This window comes from Oncorhynchus nerka, linkage group LG25, assembly GCF_034236695.1.
Source record: "Oncorhynchus nerka isolate Pitt River linkage group LG25, Oner_Uvic_2.0, whole genome shotgun sequence".
NCBI classification, from domain to species: Eukaryota; Metazoa; Chordata; class Actinopteri; order Salmoniformes; family Salmonidae; genus Oncorhynchus; species Oncorhynchus nerka.
Window position 1 is genome coordinate 54,784,459 of NC_088420.1, and position 24,215 is coordinate 54,808,673.

The 24,215-nt window shown below is 43.1% G+C and overlaps 1 protein-coding gene across 1 annotated transcript in view; it reads left to right on the forward strand.

The window, feature by feature from the left end:
* LOC135564584 (pleckstrin homology domain-containing family A member 5-like) overlaps positions 1–24,215 on the forward strand; it is a 61,776-nt gene that overhangs the window by 25,891 nt on the left and 11,670 nt on the right. Inside the window, exons 4-11 of the mRNA XM_065009950.1 lie at positions 5,979–6,038; positions 6,777–6,857; positions 7,297–7,446; positions 7,565–7,666; positions 8,025–8,180; positions 16,162–16,362; positions 17,057–17,181; positions 17,359–17,515. Coding sequence (XP_064866022.1) covers positions 5,979–6,038; positions 6,777–6,857; positions 7,297–7,446; positions 7,565–7,666; positions 8,025–8,180; positions 16,162–16,362; positions 17,057–17,181; positions 17,359–17,515 — 1,032 coding nt within the window. The remainder of the gene's footprint in view (positions 1–5,978; positions 6,039–6,776; positions 6,858–7,296; positions 7,447–7,564; positions 7,667–8,024; positions 8,181–16,161; positions 16,363–17,056; positions 17,182–17,358; positions 17,516–24,215) is intronic.

Below are 24,215 nucleotides of genomic sequence, written 5' to 3' on the forward strand. Positions count from 1 at the left end.
ACTTCATACAGTATTGTAACATTGTGAACTTGTGACATTGTGAACTCACACAGATGCTGACATCGTTGGCCAGGTCCACTGCATTCCCCACCACAATGACACAATGCTGACTGAAGATAAGCTGAACCGTCTACAGGAACTTAGATTGGTATTCAGGCAATGGAGGACGCTACAAAAAAACAAAACAAAATTTATAAGCTGTGACATTTACTTTAAAGTATCTTTTCAGGTTTGTTTGTTTATCATAGAACAAGTCATATTATTTCTTCCAGGAAGTGCAAGCACAAGGGCAAATGATGAAAGTGTGAATGCTGTTAGACTGACAGTCAGCTCACTGCACAAATTGTAAGAAATACATATTGTGGTAGAGATGTAAAAATATATTTTTGATTATTTTAGACATATACTATATACTACAGTACATATAAATACAGTATCTATCTCCATCTGTAGATCTAAATACATACCTGGTTGATCCTGTCCTTGTGTAGCTCATCAAACAGTCTCTGGAAGGCCTCGCTGGGGAAGTAGCCACTGCATGACTGGCACGCATACAGTAGAATTCACACTTTTAGAATCTCCGTGTGTTTTGGAATACCAAACGTGCAAGTACTGTACACCGTTCAGATGATCTCGGACCAGCTCTGACTACATGTGTGGGTATAGATGTGGGTACACACTATGCCACTGACCTTGTTTTGAATGATCTAGGTGTTTTTAACTGAGCTGCCCTTCTTGGCCAGTTCTCCCTTGAGAAAGTGTTCTTGTGACCTCTAACTTCCTGGTTAAACAAAGCTTAAATAAAATAGAAATAAAAAAGCACACTTTGTCATCAAGTAAATCTTCTGAAAATCCTGACAGCCGCTGCCATTCAAGTAAAATAAGCTAGCTAAATCTTTTCAAAAATAGGCGTAAGGGCCTAAGCTAAAAAACATAACCCTTATCCCAGTCTCCACAATATATGCTGAGCGCGAACTGACAAAGGTGATTTCACTGTACTTCTCCCCTTGAAAGAGCAGCATGCCAAACATGGTGAAGAACCACTAGCAAGATCACACTGAAGAGAGGAGCAAAACATTACTGAGCACCTACAATGCACTCCTTCCAGTTAGAACCCTTTTGGGTTCCATGTAGAACCTTTTCTACACAGAGTTCAACATGGAACCCAAAAGGGTTTTTACCTGGAACCAAAACGGTTTATCCTATGTGGACAGCTGAAGAACCCTTTTCTTCTGAGAATGTACTTCTGTGTTAGTACAGAGTTGCGCAACCATGGCCTTCCATGAACATGTACAGAAATTATTTGGAATGAGTAAACTGTTGCTTCGGTTGCTTCTCATTTTCACAGTCTACAATACAAATGACGATGAGATATCGGGACAGAGCGTTCTAAGGACATTACGAAACAAGCTCACCCAGTCTTGTAGACTCAATATAGAATAGAACATCATAGAAAATATGATTACATTATCAACCATGTGTTTGGTTTCAGAGGAGAGAGTAGATATATGACTTGGCTCTGGGCTAAGGTCTTCGAAAGCCAAGTCAACAAACAGATCACTGACCATCTAGAATCCCACCGTACCTTCTCCACCGTGCAATCTGGTTTCCGAGCCGGTCACGGGTGCACCTCAGCCATGCTCAAGGTACTAAACAATATCATAACCGCTATCGATAAAAGACAGTACTGTGCAGCCGTCTTCATCGACCTGGCCAAAGCTTTTGACTCTGTCAATCATCATATTCTCATCGGCAGACTCAGTATCCTCGGTTTTTCTAATGACTGCCTTGCCTGGTTCACCAACTACTTTGCAGACAGAGTTCAGTGTATCAAATCGGGCATGTTGTCCGGTCCTCTGGCAGTCTCTATGGGGGTGCCACAGGGTACAAATCTCGGGACGACTCTTTTCTCTGTATACAGTGGGGCAAAAAAGTATTTAGTCAGACACCAATTGTGCAAGTTCTCCCACTTAAAAAGATGATAGAGGCCTGTAATTTTCATCATAGGTACACTTCGACTATGACAGCCAAAATGAGGAAAAAAATCCAGAAAATCACATTGTAGGATTTTTTATGAATTTATTTGCAAATTAAGGTGGAAAATAAGTATTTGGTCAATAACAAAAGTTTATCTCAATACTTTGTTATATATCCTTTGTTGGCAATGACAGAGGTCAAACGTTTTCTGTAAGTCTTCACAAGGTTTTCACACACTGTTGCTGGTATTTTGGCCCATTCCTGCATGCAAATATCCTCTAGAGCAGTGATGTTTTGGGGCTGTTGCTGGGCAACACGGACTTTCAACTCCTTCCAAAGATTTTCTATGGGGTTGAGATCTGGAGACTGGCTAGGCCACTCCAGGACCTTGAAATGCTTCTTACGAAGCCACTCCTTCGTTGCCCGGGCGGTGTGTTTGGGATCATTGTCATGCTGAAAGACCCAGCCACGTTTCATCTTCAATGCCCTTGCTGATGGAAGGAGGTTTTCACTCAAAATCTCACGATACATGGCCCCATTCATTCTTTCCTTTACACGGATCAGTCATCCTGGTCCCTTTGCAGAAAAACAGCCCCAAAGCATGATGTTTCCACCCCCATACTTCACAGTAGGTATGGTGTTCTTTGGATGCAACTCAGCATTCTTTGTCCTCCAAACACGACGAGTTGAGTTTTTACCATATGACATTCTCCCAATCTTCTTCTGGATCATCCAAATGCTCTCTAGCAAACTTCATACGGGCCTGGACATGTACTGGTTTAAGCAGGGGGACACGTCTGGTACTGCAGGATTTTAGTAACTGGTGGCGTAGTGTGTTACTGATGGTAGGCTTTGTTACTTTGGTCCCAGCTCTCTGCAAGTCATTCACTAGGTCCCCCCGTGTGGTTCTGGGATTTTTGCTCACCGTTCTTGTGATCATTTTGACCCCACGGGGTGTGATCTTGCATGGAGCCCCAGACCGAGGGAGATTATCAGTGGTCTTGTATGTCTTCCATTTCCTAGTACTTGGTCCCACAGTTGATTTCTTCAAACCAAGCTGCTTACCTATTGCAGATTCAGTCTTCCCAGCCTGGTGCAGGTCTACAATTTTGTTTCTGGTGTCGTTTGACAGCTCTTTGGCCTTGGCCATAGTGGAGTTTGGAGTGTGACTGTTTGAGGGTGTGGACAGGTGTCTTTTATACTGATAACAAGTTCAAACAGGTGCCATTAATACAGGTAATGAGTGGAGGAGAGAGGAGCCTCTTAAAGAAGAAGTTACAGGTCTGTGATAGCCAGAAATCTTGCTTGTTTGTAGGTGACCAAATACTTATTTTCCACCATAATTTGCAAAGAAATTCATTAAAAATCCTACAATGTGATTTTCTGGATTTTCTTTTCTCTCATTTTGTCTGTCATAGTTGAAGTGTACCTATGATGAAAATTACAGGCCTCTCTCATCTTTTTAAGTGGGAGAACTTGCATAATTGGTGGCTCACTAAATACTTTTTTGCCCCACTGTATATCAATGATGTTGCTCTTGCTGCGGGCGATTCCCTAATCCACCTCTACGCAGACGACACCATTCTGTATACTTCTGGCCCTTCCTTGGACACTGTGCTATCTAACCTCCAAACGAGCTTCAATGCCATACAACACTCCTTCCGTGGCCTCCAACTTCTCTTAAAAGCTAGTAAAACCAAATGCATGCTTTTCAACCGTTCGCTGCCTGCACTTGCACACCCGACTAGCATCACCACCCTGGATGGTTCCGACCTAGAATACGTGGACATCTATAAGTACCTAGGTGTCTGGCTAGACTGTAAACTCTCCTTCCAGACTCATATCAAACATCTCCAATCTAAAATCAAATCTAGAATCGGCTTTCTGTTTCGCAACAAAGCCTCCTTCACTCACGCCGCCAAACTTACCCTAGTAAAACTGACTATCCTACCGATCCTCGACCTCCGCGATGTCATCTACAAAATAGCTTCCAATACTCTACTACTCTACTCAGCAAACTGGATGCAGTTTATCACAGTGCCATCCGTTTTGTTACTAAAGCACCTTATACCACCCACCACTGCGACCTGTATGCTCTTGTCGGCTGGCCCTCGCTACATATTTGTCACCAGACCCACTGGCTCCAGGTCATCTACAAGTCCATGCTAGGTAAAGCACCGCCTTATCTCAGTTCACTGGTTACGATGGCAACACCCACCCGTAGCACACGCTCCAGCAGGTGTATCTCACTGATCATCCCTAAAGCCAACACCTCATTTGGCCGCCTTTCCTTCCAGTTCTCTGCTGCCTGTGACTGGAACGAATTGCAAAAATCGCTGAAGTTGGAGACTTTTATCTCCCTCACCAACTTTAAACATCCGCTATCTGAGCAGCTAACCGATCGCTGCAGCTGTACATAGTCCATCGGTAAATAGCCCACCCAATTCACCTACCTCTCCCCCATACTGTTTATTTATTTACTTTTCTGCTCTTTTGCACACCAGTATCTCCTCCTGCACATTACCATCTGATAATTTATCACTCCAGTATTAATCTGCTAAATTGTAATTATTTGCCTACCTCCTCATGCCTTTTGCACACAATGTATATAGACTCTTTCTTTTTTTTCTACTGTGTTATTGACTTGTTTATTGTTTACTCCATGTGTAACTCTGTGTTGTTCACACTGCTATGGTTTTGAGAACTTGTTCTCAACTAGCCTACCTGGTTAAATAAAGGTGAAATAAAAAGATAAATAAAAAACATTGGTTGCTGCATATCCACTATCCACACCTGACTGTCAGAGAAATGACCCCCCCTCCCTGTGATTTCAGAGAGCCTGCATGCTCCGTATGGAATGTCACCAACATACCACTTGGTCCACATGCTTTCTTTGTGCTGTGGTGTGGTGCTGACAGAAAACTGTGTGTGTGTGTAAGAGAGAAGGAGAAAGATTGCTGTTTGTCTGGACTGTCACGACTTCCGCCGAAGTCGGTCCCTCCTCCTTGTTCAGGCAGCGTTCTGCGGTCGACGTCACCGGCCTTCTAACCATCGCCGATCCACTTTTCATTTTACATTTGTTTTGTCTTTGTCTTACACACCTGGTTTCACTCACCCGATTACTTGTTCATTATTTAACCCTCTGTTCCCCCATGTTTGTTTGTGAGTGATTTTTCGTTGTAAATCGGTCCGTTATTGTGGGCTCGCTATATTGCTTTGCATTTGTGTATTTTGAGTAAAGTACGTTGATTACTCATATCTGCTGTCCTGCGCCTGACTCTCTACACCAGCTACACACAGGACCATTGCATGGACTGACTTATGTTAATGTATTCTTTAAGGAATGCCCTAGATTGATTTTACTCAATCTATTGTCAGTACAATAGTTTTTCTATTTAATTATTTTGAATTTGATCAATCTATTGGGGTAAAAGCAATTGTCAGTACAATGCATTATGGGTTGTGAAGTAGATGGGGTACTAGTGACACTAATTAGCAGAGGGACAACCCTCCAACCCCTTCCTCAGACCTCTTCCCTTGTTATTAAGGCCAAACATGTGTCCCAATGAAACTCTTTGCATCACTAGGAGCTAAAGGGAAAGGACAAAGTCAAATCAACTATTGGCCCAATGTTCAGTCACTGTCTCAAATAAAACAATCCTGTTTGGGGTATTTTATTTTTCTTAGCATTGCTAATATTATAGGTCTGTTTGGCTCTCTATCTATATAAATCTGTGGTCTGTGTGTCAGTTTGGGACACGTTTCAACTGTTCTGTTTTGTAACACTAACCCTAGCCAAGACCACAGAGACTAGACAAACAGATTCCTCTGAAGACTTTATCCGTGGCAAAGGCCCAATCTGGGATATGCCTGGGAGTAGCAGTGTGATTATGTAGATTATGAAGAGTTGGGGTCCCAGCACAGAGCCTTGGTGCACACCCTGTTATTTTGAATGAAATGTCCTATTTATACGTACCACTTATGCCTATAATATCCCCTAGAGTCTATTGATGCACCAGTGTGTCAATCTTTTTTCAAGGCCGGAGGAAGTCGACATTGATGTAAGTCCAACACACTCAAGTATGGCTACTGTGACAGATTTTCCTATGGGAAATACGGTGGACTGTCTTGGGTATGACAGTCTTAGGTATGGTGTAAGCAAGAAAAATATGGATCTTCTATAAACTGAACTATATAATGTACACCATGTACAGCCTGTTCTGACCTTTGCCCTGTGTTGTGTTGACCCCGTGCACAAAGTGAGGTCCATACAGAAATGGCTTGTCGAGATCAGTGTGGAAGAATTTGGCCTGCACAGAGCCCGGACCTCAGCCCAATCGTACACCTTTGGGATGAATTTGAATGCCAACTGCGAGCCAGACCTAATCGCCCAACATTAGTGCCCGACCGCACTAATACTCTTGTGGCTGAATGAAAGCAAGTCCCCGCAGCAAGGTTCCAAAATCTAGTAGAGCCTTCCCAGAAGAGTGGAGGCTGTTACAGCAGCAAAGGGGGGACCGACTCCATATTAATGTCAATGATTTTGGAATGAGATGTTCGACAAGCAGGTCTCCACATTACTTTTTTCATAGAGTGTACAGTTTCTGATCTGATTGTTTCTGTTCTCCTCCAAATCCATCCAAAAAAACCATCAAAATCAGTCAATTTAAGCTAAAGATATCAGTTTTGCATAGGCTGTGTCTCAATCCCTCGCTTCTGCCTATGTTAAATACTGTGTTAAAAAAGTAGTTGTACCAGTGTTTAGTATCTGATCTGATTGTTTCTGTTCTCCTCCTCAGGCCAAGCTGAGCAGGTTGTGGAAACAGGACAAGGTTGTCCGGACGCAGGAGGACAAGCTACAGCAGCTACACAGAGAGAAGGTAATGGATCTGTCTACAATACACCCTGCTGATGTGCTGTCTCCTCACCACTTACTTAACAAAGCCTAACACATGGAGTGGACCCAAAATAGATGTGTCCTGATGCTTTATGGCCCTGTAAAATCCACGCTGCGGATGGAATCACAGAATCCAGACATTGAAATGGAATTCAACAATATTTAAAAATGTATTGGACTTAGTAGGAAATCAACTAAATGTATTGAACTGATTAGAAAATGAAAATACATTTTCCCAAGTTAATCATAAGACATGAACAAAATGCATCAGTGATGAGTATTTTCCCGCAACTTTCTGAAGCGGCATTGGAATGCAGGAATGCTTTACGTAGCCGTTAGCGATTATGCTAATGATAACCTTCTTCTGGTAGAGATGGAAAGGCTTTGTGTGTTGTTGTCTCTAATGGTGGTCCCCTCCACAGCATACCCTGGAGATGGCCCTGCTGTCGGCCAGTCAGGAGATAGAGATGAGCTTTGAAAACCCAGCCACTGTACATGGTGTCATCCAGCAGAATGAAGTGCTACAGAGTGGCCTGCTTAGTACCTGTAGAGAGCTATTCAGAGTTAACACTGTGAGTATATGTATACACTACATGCAGATACACACACACGAACACACGAACACTGCATGCCTGAGAGAAGATGCTGTATGATTTGAAGCAATGTCATTGCCTCTCTTCCTCTCCCCAGGAGTTGGAGCGGTCATGGAGGAACTATGAGAAGATGGAGAGAGACGTTTCATTGGCCAAGAACAACCTGCTGGAGCAACTAGAGGCACTGGGAAGCCCTCAGGTACACAACAACAACCACCATTAACCCCTGCCTTACTCTACCTTACTCTTTGGGAGAATGTAGATTATGAAGATTAGGGGTCCCAGCACAGAGCCCTGGGGCACACCCTGTGTGACTTTGAGAGTGTCGGAGGGGTACCTAATTGAGAGGGATGAATAGTTTCTTATTTAGTGAGGTAGGATCGGATGCGTCCCGCCGTGCATCCATCCATCCATTCATTCCTCTCAATCTCTCACTCCCAATCTCTCACTCCCTCTCAATCTTTATGTTCAACTGTTATAGTTATGTTATAGTCTGTGTGTGTGTGTGTTCAGACAGAGCCACTCTTTTTACATGTATCTCTCTCTCTCTCTGTCAGACGGGGCCCCCCAGCCAGCAGCATGTCCACATCCAGAAGGAGCTGTGGAGGATCCAGGACGTGATGGAAGCCCTCAGCAAGAACAAGGCCCAGAGGAGCTCAGACACACAGGGATACTATGGCTCCACGCCCATCTCCAACAAACAGAAGAGTGAAGTGAGGAACACACATGTACTGTGTGTACAAAACATGAAAAACACCTGCTCTTTTGATGTTACCTGCTAATTCTTAGGGCTAGGCGTCCTGCCAGCTGCACATTTGTCGACAACTTCCGGTGAAATAGGAGGGCGCGCAATTCAAATAAATAATAATAAAAATGATGGATATTAATCATCTAGGTACATACAAGTGTCTTATATCAGTTAACCTCTCTAGGGTATGTGGGGACACTAGCGTCCCACCTGGCCAACATCCAGTGAGATTGCAGAGCGCCAAATTCAAATACAGAAATATTCATTATAAAAATTCAGAAAAGATACAACTATTTTACATAGGTTTAAAGATTAACTTCTTGTGAATCCAACCACGGTGTCAGATTTCAAAAATGCTTTACGGCGAAACAATTATTTGAGAACATAGCCCAGCAGACAAATCATTACAAAGAGTAACCAGCCAAGTAGAAGAGTTAAACAAGTCAGAAATAGAGATCAAATGAATCACTTACCTTTGATGATCTTCATATGGTTGCACTCAGAAGACATTCATTTATTCAATAAATGTTCCTTTTGTTCGATCAAGTCTCTCTTTATATCCGAAAACCTCCGTTTTGTACGCACATTTTCTTCAGTAATCCACAGGCTCAAACGCAGTCTCAACAGGCAGACAAAAAATCCAAATTGTATCCGTAAAGTTCATAGAAACATGACAAACAATGTTTTTAGCCTAAATAATCGATAATATTTCAACCGGACAATAACGTGGTCAATATAAAAGGTAAACAAGAAAGGCACTCTCGGTCGCGCGCATGAAAAAGCTCTGTGACACGGCAGGGTCCACTGATTCAGACTGCTCTTATTCCCTCATTTTTCAGAATACAAGCCTGAAACAATTTGAGTCCTAAATCAATGGATACTGTAATGGCATTGAATAGAAAACAAAAAAATCTAATAATCCTACTTCCTGAATGGTTTTTCCTACCTAGGTTTTCGCCTGCCAAATCAGTTCTGTTGTACTCACAGACATTGTTTTAACAGTTTGGGAAACTTTAGAGTGTTTTCTATCAAAATCTACAAATTATATGCATATCCTATCTTCTGGGCCTGAGTAGAAGGCAGTTTAATTTGGGCACACTTTTCATCCAAAATTCCAAATGCTGCCCCCTACCCTAGATAAGCATAAATTCTTGTTAATCTAACTGCATTGTCCGATTTACAATAGGCTTTACAGTGAAAGCAGCGAAAAGCATGAAACCTGGGAAAAAAGACTGTTGACATCTAGTAGAAGCCATAGGAATTGCAATCTGGGAGCTGGAATTGCTTTCCAATGTAGGAGCATGGGCTCTCAAAAAAAATCCTTTGGATTTTCTCCTACCATATCTATCGTGTTATAGTCTCATACATTTCTATGAACTTCAAAGTGTTTTCTATCCAATGGTACCAATTATATACATATCCTGGTTTCTGGGCCTGAGTAACAGGCAGTTTACTTTGGGCTTGTCAGTCATTTACATTTACATTTAAGTCATTTAGCAGACGCTCTTATCCAGAGCGACTTACAAATTGGTGCTTTCACCTTATGACATCCAGTGGAACAGCCACTTTACAATAGTGCATCTAGGTCTTTTAAGGGGGGGGGTGAGAAGGATTACTTTATCCTATCCTAGGTATTCCTGTCAGACAGGTTGTGGAGAAAAATAGACCCTAGCCTGAAGAAGATTTATTAAATCCACTTAAAATCAGTGTAGATTAATGTGTTAGGTTCTTATTTTTCAAAGTAAATGACTCACGGACACTAGAGAAGCTTTAACCAAGTTTAATCATCCCCAAAGGTTCTGTACAGCTGTGACCAGACAGCAAAACATTTCAGACATCACAATTTCTATACATCCCACTTAAGACACTCCTCTTTCTCTCCAATCCTTAGATTTTATGGCTCTACAGGAAGCCAATAAAGAGGGTAACAGGATTCCAAACATGTATTAATCTGTCCTCACCTTCTGACCTTAACCCTCTTTCATCTAATACACAATGTCCATCTGTCTTCCCTATATCAACCCCTCGCTCTCCTCTCCTCCATCAAACACATTCCAAAGCCTTCTGTCTTTCTTCAGAGAAGCATTAACTTCTAAAATAACACCCAGTCTCTTTCATTTCCTATCATTCATTGAATATCTCAATGTTCAAAGTTTAGCCGATTCCAACAAATTGGATGAGGCATGGGTTGTGTATTTGTGCCATTCAGAGAGTGAATGGGCAAGACAATTATTTAGAGCCTTTGAACGGGGTATGGTAGTAGGTGCCAGGCACACCGGTTTGAGTGTGTCAAGAACTGCAACGCTGCTGGGTTTTTCATGCTCAACAGTCTCCCGTGTGTATAAAGAATGGTCCACCACCCAAATGACATCCAGCCAACTTGACACAACTGTGGGACGCAATGAAGTAAACATCTCTGTGGAATGCTTTCGACACTTTGTAGAGCAGGGATCGTCAACTAGATTCAGCCACGAGACAATTATTTTGTTGAGCTGCTAGTCGGAGGGCCGGAACATAATTACAAATAATTTGTAGACTGGAAAATGACCACAAGAAGCCCAAACAGATGTAATATTTGACGAAAACATAATATTTTCTAACCTTGCTTACATTTGTATATGATCACCTGTCTCTCTATTATACATGGAAATACTTGGGAACAGATTTCCCAAATTAAAATAACTTGGAGCTTATTTCCTGGTGTTTTTACAGTTTATGTCCAACAATGAAAATTGAACCAACAAAATAAAACCACCCGGTGGGCAAAATTCTGCTCGTGGGCCGCCAGTTGGGGAACCCTGTTGTGGAGTCCATGCCCCAACGAATTGAGGCTGTTCTGAGAGCAAAAGGGGTGCAACTCAATAATAGGAAGGTGTTCTGAATGTTTTGTCCACTAGACTGCCTGTATGTACAGTATCTAGTTTGTGAGAGGCTTTACTCAGGAGGCTCTATCCTTTCTCTCTTGGTGCCATAGATGGTTGGAATTCCTCTGAGTGGGCTGTCATGTGCAGTGTTAGATGTGTAACTCAGTGACCTTATCCCTGGGTGATGTACTGTGACTCTTTATAACGAGATCCGAAGTCCTGTCCAAACCAGCAACTCTACCATAAAGGCCTGATTGGCAGTGTTGCAGATATGGTTGTTCTTCTGGATGTTCTCCCATCTCCACAGAGGAACTCTAGAACTCTGTCAGAGTGACCATTGGGTTCTTGGCCATCTCCCGGCCATGGTCCTTCTGCCTTGACACAATCCTGTCTCAGAGCGCTACGGACAATTCCTTTGGCCTCATGGCTTGGTTTTTGCTCTGACATGCTCTGTCAACTGTGGGACCTTATTTAGACAGTTGTGTGCCTTTCCAACTCATGTCCAATCAATTGAATTTACCACAGGTGGTCTCCAAACAAGTTGTAGAAACATCTTAAGGATGATCAATGGAAACAGGATGCACCTGAGCTCAATTTCGAGTTTCATAGCAAAGGGTCTGAAAACCTATGTGAATAAAGTATTTAAAAAAAACATTTTTACTTTGTCATTAAGAGGTGTAGATTGAAGAGGACATAAAACATATATATATTTAGAATAAGGCTGTAACGTAACAACATGTGGAAAAGGGGAAGGGGCCTGAATACACTGTTTGTGTATTTATATAATTTTAAGTGATGTTGCTGAGCGATGCCATGTTGAACAGCTCTATCTTGTGAACAAGATATCTCAAACCGGTTTGAGCCCAGCCTGTCAGCTTCTGACACCGATGTGTTCTGGAAGTCCCGTTGGGAGTGAAAAAGTTAGTCCTGTCACAGGTTTCTGTTGTGTATGATGTGTACCTGTCATAACGTTGTACTTCCGGGTTGGAGCGAGCGGTCGCATCTGCACTCGGTCCGCAGGTAGTATTACATTTCATTACATTTCATTATAGTACAACGGTTTGATTTGTCTAATCTTATCAATTTCTTCTTAGCTAGCTACACAGCCGTCTTTGTATCATAGATAATTGCGTAATTATCGTATTTCGTCGTCCTAACGCAGTCTACACTGCCCTGCAGCTAGCCAGCTAGCTAACGTCCACCGTTAGCTAGTCCACCGTCTACCGATTAGCAGCACAACTATTACACTCAACTGAACGACTTGATTAGTGTAGTGTTAGCTAGCTACATAGTTGTCTTTGCTGTCTTCGTACCCAATATAATTGTGTAGTTTAGAGTGTGTAGTTTTATGCCGTCCTTAACATAGGAGACTCTGCTAGCTAGCCAACAGCTAGCCAACGTCTACCGAACAGAACTTCTGCACTCAACAATCCGGTCGCATTTAAACCTTCGCTCCACAGGTAGTATCACATTTTTCATTTCATTTCATTACAGTACAACGGCTTGATTTGTTTGATCGTAGCTAGCTACATAGCTAGCTACACAGCCGTCTTTGTATCAAAGATAATTGTGTAGTCTAGAGCGATTTCCTAGGTTAGTTAGCCAGCTATTGTCGTTCTTTTAGCAACGTAACGTAATCAACACTGCTAGCTAGCCAGCTAGCCCCGAATAGCAGCACAGTAGAAACTATTACACTCAACGGAACGACTTGATTAGTGTAGTGTCAACAACGCAGCCAATGCCAACTAGCCTACTTAGTCAACAACGCAGCCTCTGCCAGCTAGCCTACTTCAGCAGTACTGTATCATTTTAATCATTTTAGTCAATAAGATTCTTGCTACGTAAAGCTTAACTCTCTGAACACTCGTGACGTGTAGTCCACTTGTCATTCAATCTCCTTTGCATTAGCGTAGCCTCTTGTGTAGCCTGTCAACTATGTGTCTGTCTATCCCTGTTCTCTCCTCTCTGCACAGACCATACAAACGCTCCACACCGCGTGGCCGCGGCCACCTAATCTGGTGGTCCCAGCGCGCACACGACCCACGTGGAGTTCCAGGTCTCCGGTAGCCTCTGGAACTGCCGATCTGCGGCCAACAAGGCAGAGTTCATCTCCGCCTATGTCTCCCTCCAGTCCCTCGACTTCTTGGCACTGACGGAAACATGGATCACCACAGACAACACTGCTACTCCTACTGCTCTCTCTTCGTCTGCCCACGTGTTCTCGCACACCCGAGAGCTTCTGGTCAGCGGGGTGGTGGCACCGGGATCCTCATCTCTCCCAAGTGGTCATTCTCTCTTTCTCCCCTTACCCATCTGTCTATCGCCTCCTTTGAATTCCATGCTGTCACAGTTACCAGCCCTTTCAAGCTTAACATCCTTATCATTTATCGCCCTCCAGGTTCCCTCGGAGAGTTCATCAATGAGCTTGATGCCTTGATAAGCTCCTTTCCTGAGGACGGCTCACCTCTCACAGTTCTGGGCGACTTTAACCTCCCCACGCCTACCTTTGACTCATTCCTCTCTGCCTCCTTCTTTCCACTCCTCTCCTCTTTTGACCTCACCCTCTCACCTTCCCCCTACTCACAAGGCAGGAAATACGCTCGACCTCATCTTTACTAGATGCTGTTCTTCCACTAACCTCGTTGCAACTCCCCTCCAAGTCTCCGACCACTACCTTGTATCCTTTTCCCTCTCGCTCTCATCCAACACTTCCCCACTGCCCCTACTCGGATGGTATCGCGCCGTCCCAACCTTCGCTCTCTCTCCCCCCGCTACTCTCTCCTCTTCCATCCTATCATCTCTTCCCTCTGCTCAAACCTTCTCCAACCTATCTCCTGATTCTGCCTCCTCAACCCTCCTCTCCTCCCTTTCTGCATCCTTTGACTCTCTATGTCCCCTATCCTCCAGGCCGGCTCGGTCCTCCCCTCCCGCTCCGTGGCTCGCGACTCATTGCGAGCTCACAGAACAGGGCTCCGGGCAGCCGAGCGGAAATGGAGGAAAACTCGCCTCCCTGCGGACCTGACATCCTTTCACTCCCTCCTCTCTACATTTTCCTCTTCTCTCTCTGCTGCTAAAGCCACTTTCTACCACTCTAAATTCCAAGCATCTGCCTCTAACCCTAGGAAGCTCTTTGCAACCTTCTCCTCCCTCCTGAATCCTCCTCCCCCTCCCCCCTCCTCCCTCTCTGCAGATGACTTCGTCAACCATTTTGAAAAGAAGGTCGACGACATCCGATCCTCGTTTGCTAAGTCAAACGACACCGCTGGTTCTGCTCACACTGCCCTACCCTGTGCTCTGACCTCTTTCTCCCCTCTCTCTCCAGATGAAATCTCGCGTCTTGTGACGGCCGGCCGCCCAACAACCTGCCCGCTTGACCCTATCCCCTCCTCTCTTCTCCAGACCATTTCCGGAGACCTCCTCCCTTACCTCACCTCGCTCATCAACTCATCCCTGACCGCTGGCTACGTCCCTTCCGTCTTCAAGAGAGCGAGAGTTGCACCCCTTCTGAAAAAACCTACACTCGATCCCTCCGATGTCAACAACTACAGACCAGTATCCCTTCTTTCTTTTCTCTCCAAAACTCTTGAACGTGCCGTCCTTGGCCAGCTCTCCCGCTATCTCTCTCAGAATGACCTTCTTGATCCAAATCAGTCAGGTTTCAAGACTAGTCATTCAACTGAGACTGCTCTTCTCTGTATCACGGAGGCGCTCCGCACTGCTAAAGCTAACTCTCTCTCCTCTGCTCTCATCCTTCTAGACCTATCGGCTGCCTTCGATACTGTGAACCATCAGATCCTCCTCTCCACCCTCTCCGAGTTGGGCATCTCCGGCGCGGCCCACGCTTGGATTGCGTCCTACCTGACAGGTCGCTCCTACCAGGTGGCGTGGCGAGAATCCGTCTCCACACCACGTGCTCTCACCACTGGTGTCCCCAGGGCTCTGTTCTAGGCCCTCTCCTATTCTCGCTATACACCAAGTCACTTGGCTCTGTCATAACCTCACATGGTCTCTCCTATCATTGCTATGCAGACGACACACAATTAATCTTCTCCTTTCCCCCTTCTGATGACCAGGTGGCGAATCGCATCTCTGCATGTCTGGCAGACATATCCGTGTGGATGACGGATCACCACCTCAAGCTGAACCTCGGCAAGACGGAGCTGCTCTTCCTCCCGGGGAAGGACTGCCCGTTCCATGATCTCGCCATCACGGTTGACAACTCCATTGTGTCCTCCTCCCAGAGCGCTAAGAACCTTGGCGTGATCCTGGACAACACCCTGTCGTTCTCAACTAACATCAAGGCGGTGGCCCGTTCCTGTAGGTTCATGCTCTACAACATCCGCAGAGTACGACCCTGCCTCACACAGGAAGCGGCGCAGGTCCTAATCCAGGCACTTGTCATCTCCCGTCTGGATTACTGCAACTCGCTGTTGGCTGGGCTCCCTGCCTGTGCCATTAAACCCCTACAACTCATCCAGAACGCCGCAGCCCGTCTGGTGTTCAACCTTCCCAAGTTCTCTCCGTCACCCCGCTCCTCCGCTCCCTCCACTGGCTTCCAGTTGAAGCTCGCATCCGCTACAAGACCATGGTGCTTGCCTACGGAGCTGTGAGGGGAACGGCACCTCAGTACCTCCAGGCTCTGATCAGGCCCTACACCCAAACAAGGGCACTGCGTTCATCCACCTCTGGCCTGCTCGCCTCCCTACCACTGAGGAAGTACAGTTCCCGCTCAGCCCAGTCAAAACTGTTCGCTGCTCTGGCCCCCCAATGGTGGAACAAACTCCCTCACGACGCCAGGACAGCGGAGTCAATCACCACCTTCCGGAGACACCTGAAACCCCACCTCTTTAAGGAATACCTAGGATAGGATAAAGTAATCCCTCTCACCCCCTCCCCTGAAAGATTTAGATGCACTACTGTTCCACTGGAGGTCATAAGGTGAATGCACCAATTTGTAAGTCGCTCTGGATAAGAGCGTCTGCTAAATGACTTAAATGTAAATGTAAATGTATAACAATAACAAAATTGATCACAGAAAAATTAGTACATCCTGTATAAATAAAGGTTAAATAACATCTCCAGGAGGAGGAGTTGGAAGTGGAGAACCTCTCAGCTCCCCCGTGGCCACCCTTACCCCAGGCTTACGAGCCGAACCAGCCCAACCTCCCTGCCATACCCCCCCTGTCCTCTCCGGTTACCACCATCTGGCGACCGCCACAGCCACCACATCGGGGTCCCGAGGATAGGGACCGGAAAGCCAGCCAGAGGAACGGAACACACAGCGTAAGCTGTTGATCGCTGACCTATGTCATTACCCCTGCGGTGCTGTCATCACGCATGATCACATTGATCCCGCTCTTGTTTTTTTTTCAGTATCATTTTGGTGCTTATTTTTGGATCATTTTCAATTTTTCCTCATCATAAGGGCCAATATGTTTATGATGTTCCTTCATCCGCTTGCTTTGTGAATCATCCAGATGTCCCCTCTTTCCATTTCATTATTAAAATAGTATTTTGGTGGACGTATTATTATTTTGGGAGTCTTTTGAGTTTCCCCTCAAACCTTACTTGTCATAAATGTGGATATATTGGTTGGGTATTTTTATTTTCTTCATAAGAAGCTTCATCAGCTTTCTTTGTGAGTCATTCACATTTCTTTGTTTTATTTTGTTAATTAGTTTGTCGTTTTGGAGGTTATTTCAGTTAACTACACTGATTTTGTTCATATTGTTTGGTTGGTTGGTTTGTTGTCCTCTCATTTCTCATTTTGAGCTTCGTGATTTATGAACACTTTATTGTCCATTTCTTTAGCAGATCATGGAAATATATCATTTCGATTTGAACTTGTCAGCATGTCTTTATTGTGAATAAATCATTTTTTCACCCATCTCTTCTGATGTCAGTGCGTATACTGATCTTTCACCTGTCATATATATCTGTGTAGTAACTGATCTCTCTCTCTCATGTCCCCCTGTAGGGTCCAGACTACAGGCTGTATAAGAGTGAACCAGAGCTCACCACTGTAGCTGAGGTGGATGAGACCAACGGAGAGGACAGATCTGAACAGTCTGACAGAGACCCCTCTGACACCAAAGGTACACAGTAGAAAACACTCCCAAATGGAATGAAAACGGGACGGACTATTTTACCTTGTCCAATTAGATTTTTTTAAATTACCGCGTGCCCTAATGAACACGACCCTGGATAGAGGTGCTACTCTGTTAGCTGCATTACTAAACTATTAGCAGAACTAGCTTCACCTTTCAGAAGCTGTATGAGCGCAGATGTGTTACATAACTTTAATATTTATGTTCTCCCTCCAGGATTGTCATACCCCATTGGCATCGTTCCCCCCAGAACCAAATCTCCCATAATACCAGAGTCTGTCACCCTGAGGAAGGGCAGGAGAACAGACCCACACATGGAGTGCCAGTGTGTGTGTGTGTGTGTGTGTGGCATGATCAGTGTAGTTACCCAAAGGAAGGTCAGGAGGCCAGACCCACACATGGCGAGTGTGTCTGCGATGTATGGACATAATCAATATAGTTAAGGAGTTGGATATTAGATCATATCTAAGTAGAATTGAAGTGAAATCGGTTAAGTGGGTGATATTAGGCTAAGCGTTGAGGTTAGGCATACAGTGGGGCAAAAAAGTATTTAGTCAGCCACCAATTGTGCAAGTTCACCCACTAAAAAAGATGAGAGAGGCTTGTAATTTTCATCATAGGTACACTTCAACTATGACAGACAAAATGAGAAAAAAATAAAATAAAATCCAGAAAAACACATTGTAGGATTTTTTATGAATTTATTTGCAAATTATGGTGGAAAATAAGTATTTGGTCACCTACAAACAAGCAAGATTTCTGGCTCTCACAGACCTGTAACTTCTTCTTTAACTTCTTGCGTCGAGCCAACCCGGATCCGGGATCATGACTACAGCCTCAAGTCCATTACCATAACGCAACGTTAACTATTCATGAAAATCGCAAATGAAATGAATTCAATATGCTTGCTCTCATGCTTAGCCTTTTGTTAACAACACTGTCATCTCAGATTTTCAAAAATATGCTTCTCAATCATAGCAAACTAGCATTTAGCATTTAGCGTTAGCATTTAGCGTTAGCATTAGCAGGCAACATTTTCACAAAAACCAGCAAAAACATTCAATAAATCATTTACCTTTGAAGAACTTCGGATGTTTTCAATGAGGAGACTCTCAGTTAGATAGCAAATGTTCAGTTTTCCTGAAAGATTATTTGTGCAGGAGAAATCGGTCCGTTTTCTGCGTCATGTTTGGCTACCAAAAAAAAACGAAAATTCATTCATCCAAACGCCAAACTTTCTTCCACATTAACTCCATAATATCGACTGAAACATGGTAAACGTTGTTTAGAATCAATCCTCAAGGTGTTTATCACATATCTCTTCATGATATATCATTCCTGGAAGTCTCCTCTCTGTCTCAATCACATGGATGAATGTGAGCAGCTTGGAGATTACGCAACAATTTCAACAAAGGACACCGGGCGGACCCCTGGTAAATGTAGTCTCTTATGGCCAATCTTCCAATGATATGCCTACAAATACGTCACAATGCTGCAGACAACTTGGAGAAACGATAGAAAGGGCAGGCTCATTCCTGGCGCTTTCACAGCCATATAAGGAGACAATGAAAAACAGAGCCTCAAAAATCCTGCTCATTTCCTGTTTGAAGTTTCATCTTGGTTTCGCCTGTAGCATTAGTTCTGGGGCACTCACAGATAATATATTTGCAGTTTTGTAAACGTCAGAGTTTAGTCTTTCCAAGGCTGTCAATTCCATGCATGGTCGAGCATATTTTCGTGACAAACTATTGCGCTTAATGCAACCGCTGTGTTACATTTATTTTTGTAACGTTACAGAATTCGTTCACTAGGCTATAATATGAGACGGCGCTCAGAAATTAGCATTATGTCTCCTCTATGTTGAAGTCCACAGAAACCCAAAATTACCACATAAATATCCTTTGATGTTCTTCGATCAGAAGACGTGGAAGGAGTCATACTTACCAAAAACTGCGTTTGGTTTTCTAGTCTGTGTCTTTAGGTTATCAAACGCGACAAATTCCGGTTGAAATGCAGCCAAAATTCTAGTGGATGCGCATCAAAACTTCAAAATTACATATTATATGTCGACTAAACTGGTCAAACTAAGTGCAGAATCAAGCTTTAGCATGTTATAAACGTGCAAAACAATCCTTAGCTCGAACAGACACACCAACATCGTTTGGTCAATCCTGGAAGAAAGAGATGCTCTGGACCCGACGCGCGCATGAAAGTACATGTATTTTCGCGTGACCCGAAGGTTTCAGCCCGCCAAACGTCGAGGGGGCGGGCGATTCTCACAATGACAGGCCCCACTGAAAGGAGACATCGCGCTGAAGAGATACAAACTGTTCCCAGATCCGTAGCTGGTTGGGAAGGGTTGGGGCGATGACGTCAAAGTTGGGCCAACTTTTCTGATGACAAGAGAGAGTTTGGGAGAATGGCTGCCCTGAGAGTTCTGCTTTACATACAGACATAATTTGAACGGTTTTAGAAGCTTTAGAGTGTTTTCTATTCAATAATAATTATTATATGCATATATTAGCAATTTTGGACAGATTTTTTTTCTGTTTAGTATGGGCACGCAATTCCTCCAAAGGGGGCAGTAGTCAGCCCTATCTTTAACAGGTTTTAAAACGGGCACGTCTTTTTATCCAATAATGACATAGCGCCCCCATAGGTTGAAGAGGTTAACCTCTTGCGTCTACTGAGACGCTTGCGTCCCATCCAGAGCTCTGGAAATGCAAATGCGCTACGCTAAATGCTAATAGTATTAGTTAAAACTCAAACGTTCATTAAAATACACATGCAGGGTATTGAATTAAAGCTACACTCGTCATTTCCTAATAATTGCTCCCACAGTTGATTTCTTCAAACCAAGCTGCTTACCTATTGCAGATTCAGTCTTCCCAGCCTGGTGCAGGTCTACAATTTTGTTTCTGGTGTCCTTTGACAGCTCTTTGGTCTTGACCATAGTGGAGTTTGGAGTGTGACTGTTTTAGGTTGTGGACAGGTGTCTTTTATATTGATAACAAGTTCAAACAGGTGCCATTAATACAGGTAACGAGTGGAGGACAGAGGAGCCTCTTAAAGAAGTTACAGGAAAAACTGATCACTGAAAATGGAAAAATATATTGCTGCGCGACTTGAACCCATTGATAAAGGTGAACCACAATTAATGAGGCTGAGGTTGCAGTACCTACAGCTTCCACACGGTGTCTAGAGTCTTGTCATTTGCCTACGATTTGTTTCTTGGTCAAACAGATGCAAGGCAGCGCAGTTCTTCAGGTCTAGGACCAGATATTTTGGTTGAGTTTCTAGCCGGACATTTTTCCAGACGGACAGCTATAGAATATACTTCGTCTTGTGATTAATTTGATCGCTTATTAACGTTTACTAATGCCTAAATTTGCATTACAAAAGTATTTTGAAGTGTTTTGTGAAAGTTTATCGTCGACTTTTTGAATTTTAAAAAATGACGTTACGTTATGAAACGCTGTTTTTTTTCGTTGATCACACAGTCTACATATAACGATATCTAGGCTATATATGGACCGATTTAATCGAAAAAAAGACCCAATAGTGATTATGGGACATCTAGGAGTGCCAACAAAGAAGATGGTCAAAGGTAATGAATGTTTTCTATTTTATTGTGCGGTTTGTGTAGCGCCGAATATGCTAATTATTTTGTTTACGTCCCCTGCGGGTCTTTTGTGGTGTTACATGCTATCAGATAATAGCTTCTCATGCTTTCGCCAAAAAGCATTTTAAAAATCTGACTTGTTGCCTGGATTCACAACGAGTGTAGCTTTAATTTGATACCCTGCATGTGTATTTTAATGAACTTTTGAGTTTTAACTAATACTATTAGCATTTAGCGTAGCGCATTTGCATTTCCAGAGCTCTAGTTGGGACGCAAGCGTCCCAGGTAGAGGTAAGAGGTTAAAAGACAAAACGGTCCCAGAGCTGATCGACCCAGAATGGAAATGGCACCTCGCATTTTTAACAGACGTGACAGAAATACTTAACAGCCTTAACTTGCAGCTACAAGGCGAGGGGAAACTCATTTGCGACATGTATTCACACATAAAAGCATTTGAGGTGAAATTAGCGCTGCTTTTGGAACAAGTGAAAAAGCGCAACTTCGTCCATCTTCCTGCTACCCAAAACCTGTCGACAGAGAACCCAGCGGTCCCGTTCCCAGCTGAAAAGTGCCTGGAAGCACTGGAAATGCTGAAGGCGGAGTTCGGTGTGCGATTCAGTGAACTACATGTTCATGCAAAAGAAATCCGTCTTTTTCAGAACCCCTTTGTTGCCGACATTGATGAAGCCCAGCCTTCATATCAGTTTGAGTTGGCTGAGTTACAGAACTGTGATGTTCTGAAAGACGCATTCAAGCCCAACAGTCTCATTGACTTCTATGCCGCCCTCCCAAACGACACATATCCAAACATCAAAAAACACGCAATGAAAATGTCCACAGTTTTTGGCAGCACGTATATCTGCGAGAAAACCTTTTCTCGCATGAAACTGCTGAAAACCCCAATGAGATCAAGATTGACAGATGAACATTTGCATCAGTGCTTGAGACTGGCTGTAACTAGAATGGAACCTGATATTCAACTTCTCACCAGCCAGATGCAGGCCCACAGTTCACACTGATGAACATACATAGGTAAGCTCACTTTTCTGACTTGAATGAGTCATTCTGAGCATAAACAAATATAATCATAATAAAATCTACTGGGATAAAATCCATCTTTACAACCATACTGGTAGTGAAATGTATTGTGCTGTGTAGGTGCTGTATCACTTAGTTCAGTTTCTCAACCTGCTTCTTTTGTGGTTTTCACAGGGAAGTTGATGAGAGAGAGCTGCAAACAGCGGTGTCTACAAGCCTACTGGAACATACAAAAGGATTATAAGGAAGGAACACAAGAACTTTAAGAGACTGCTCATATGTGTCAGAGAGATTCTGCTCTGACAACTGAGCTGAACTTTTATCTGTTAAGATTGTGCATGGCACGACAGAAAGTTAATGTTCCATGGCTTTTTTTTCTATGAAGAACCCAGAGAGAGTTATTTAGTTATTATTTATTTCCTGTTTTTTCTGTGAAGAACTCAGAGAGGGTTATTTAGTTATTATTTATTTAATTAATAGTGTTATTATTTGTTTCCTGACTTTTTTTCTGTAAAGAACCTGGAAAGGGTTATTTGGTTATGTGTGGCTTTCTGGAAAACAATAAATTTTTTAAGCTCCCCTACGATCGTCACACTTTTTCTGTTACAAACTGACACCGGCCCCCCATCAGAGAAGGGAAAAGTTATGTGGCCCTCACAGGAAAAAGTTTGGGGACCCCTGGTGTAAAGGAAAGAATGAATGGGGCGGGGCCATGTATCGTGAGATTTTCAGTGAAAACCTCCTTCCATCAGCAAGGACACTGAAGATGAAACGTGGCTGGGTCTTTCAGCATGACAATGATCCCATTTCAAGGTCCTGGAGTGGCCTAGCCAGTCTCCAGATCTCAACCCCATAGAACATCTTTGGAGGGAGTTGAAAGTCCGTGTTGCCCAGCAGCAGCCCCAAAACATCACTGCTCTAGAGGAGATCTGCATGGAGGAATGGGCCAAAATACCAGCAACAGTGTGTGAAAAACTTGTGAAGACTTACAGAAAATGTTTGACCTCTGTCATTGCCAACAAAGGTTATATAACAAAGTATTGAGTTAAACTTTTGTTATTGACCAAAAACTTATTTTCTAGCATAATTTGCAAATAAATTCATTAAAAATCCTACAATGTGATTTTCTGGATTTTTTTTCTTCTAATTTTGTTTGTCATAGTTGAAGTGTACCTATGATGAAAATTACAGGCCTCTCTAATCTTTTTACGTGGGAGAACTTGCACAATTGGTGGCTGACTAAATACTTTTTTGCCCCGCTGTAGGTTTAACAATCCACAATCCAGAACCATTCAATATCTTGCTTAACCCACAAATGAAAGATAACATTTAAATGATGCATGCATCATTCGCTTTCCCGGTGTGCCCCACAGGGGCATGTTCATTTAAAAGGTGGCTAGTCATTATGGTTCTGCATAGAAAGCAGGTTGTAACAATAGTAAATGTAATAACACTGGTAAAAGTAATAACTTCTCTATTGCTAATGTAATAAACCTAGTGAATGTAATAACTTGCCGGTAAACATAATAAAATGTTGAACGTTACACAACTTATTACATTCAGCAGAAAAAGTTATTATTATTACATTTACCGGTGGTTATTACATTAACAGGTTAGTAACAACTTTTTAAAATAAATGTTGTGATAACTTCAACCAATCATCTAAGAACATGTTTTTATGTACTTCTTCCCTCAATTTGATGCACATACCAACGCCCACTGCCAATTACAACACAAACAAACTCATGCACATACTACAGGAATACTCATACATAGAGACCCTCACAAGCTAACATTAAAATGTACATTCATGCACAGTCACACACACACACACACACACACACACACACACACACACACACACACACACACACACACACACACACACATAGCTTATTATAATGTTATCCGTTGGTTATTACATTATCAGTTCAGTAGCAACTTTCATGATGAATAACATAACAACTTCAACCGATCATGCAATAACATACCAAAATCAATGTCTTCATGTATTATTTTCTTTTGATGGACATAGTAGTAGTAGTTCTATTGTAGAATAGTGAAGACATCAAAACTATGAAATAACACACATGGAATCATGTAGTAACCAAAAAAAGAGTTAAATCAAAATATATTTGAGATTTTATGGTCTTCAAAGTAGCCACCCTTTGCCATGATGACAGCTTTGCACACTCTTGGCATTCTCTCAACCAGCTTCATAAGGTAGTCAGCTGGAATGCATTTCAAATTGACAGGTGTGCATTGTCAAAAGTTAATTTGTGGAAATTATTTCGTTCTTAATGCATTTGAGCCAATTAGTTGTTGTGACAAGTTAGGATTGGTAAACAGAATTTGGTAAAATACCAAGT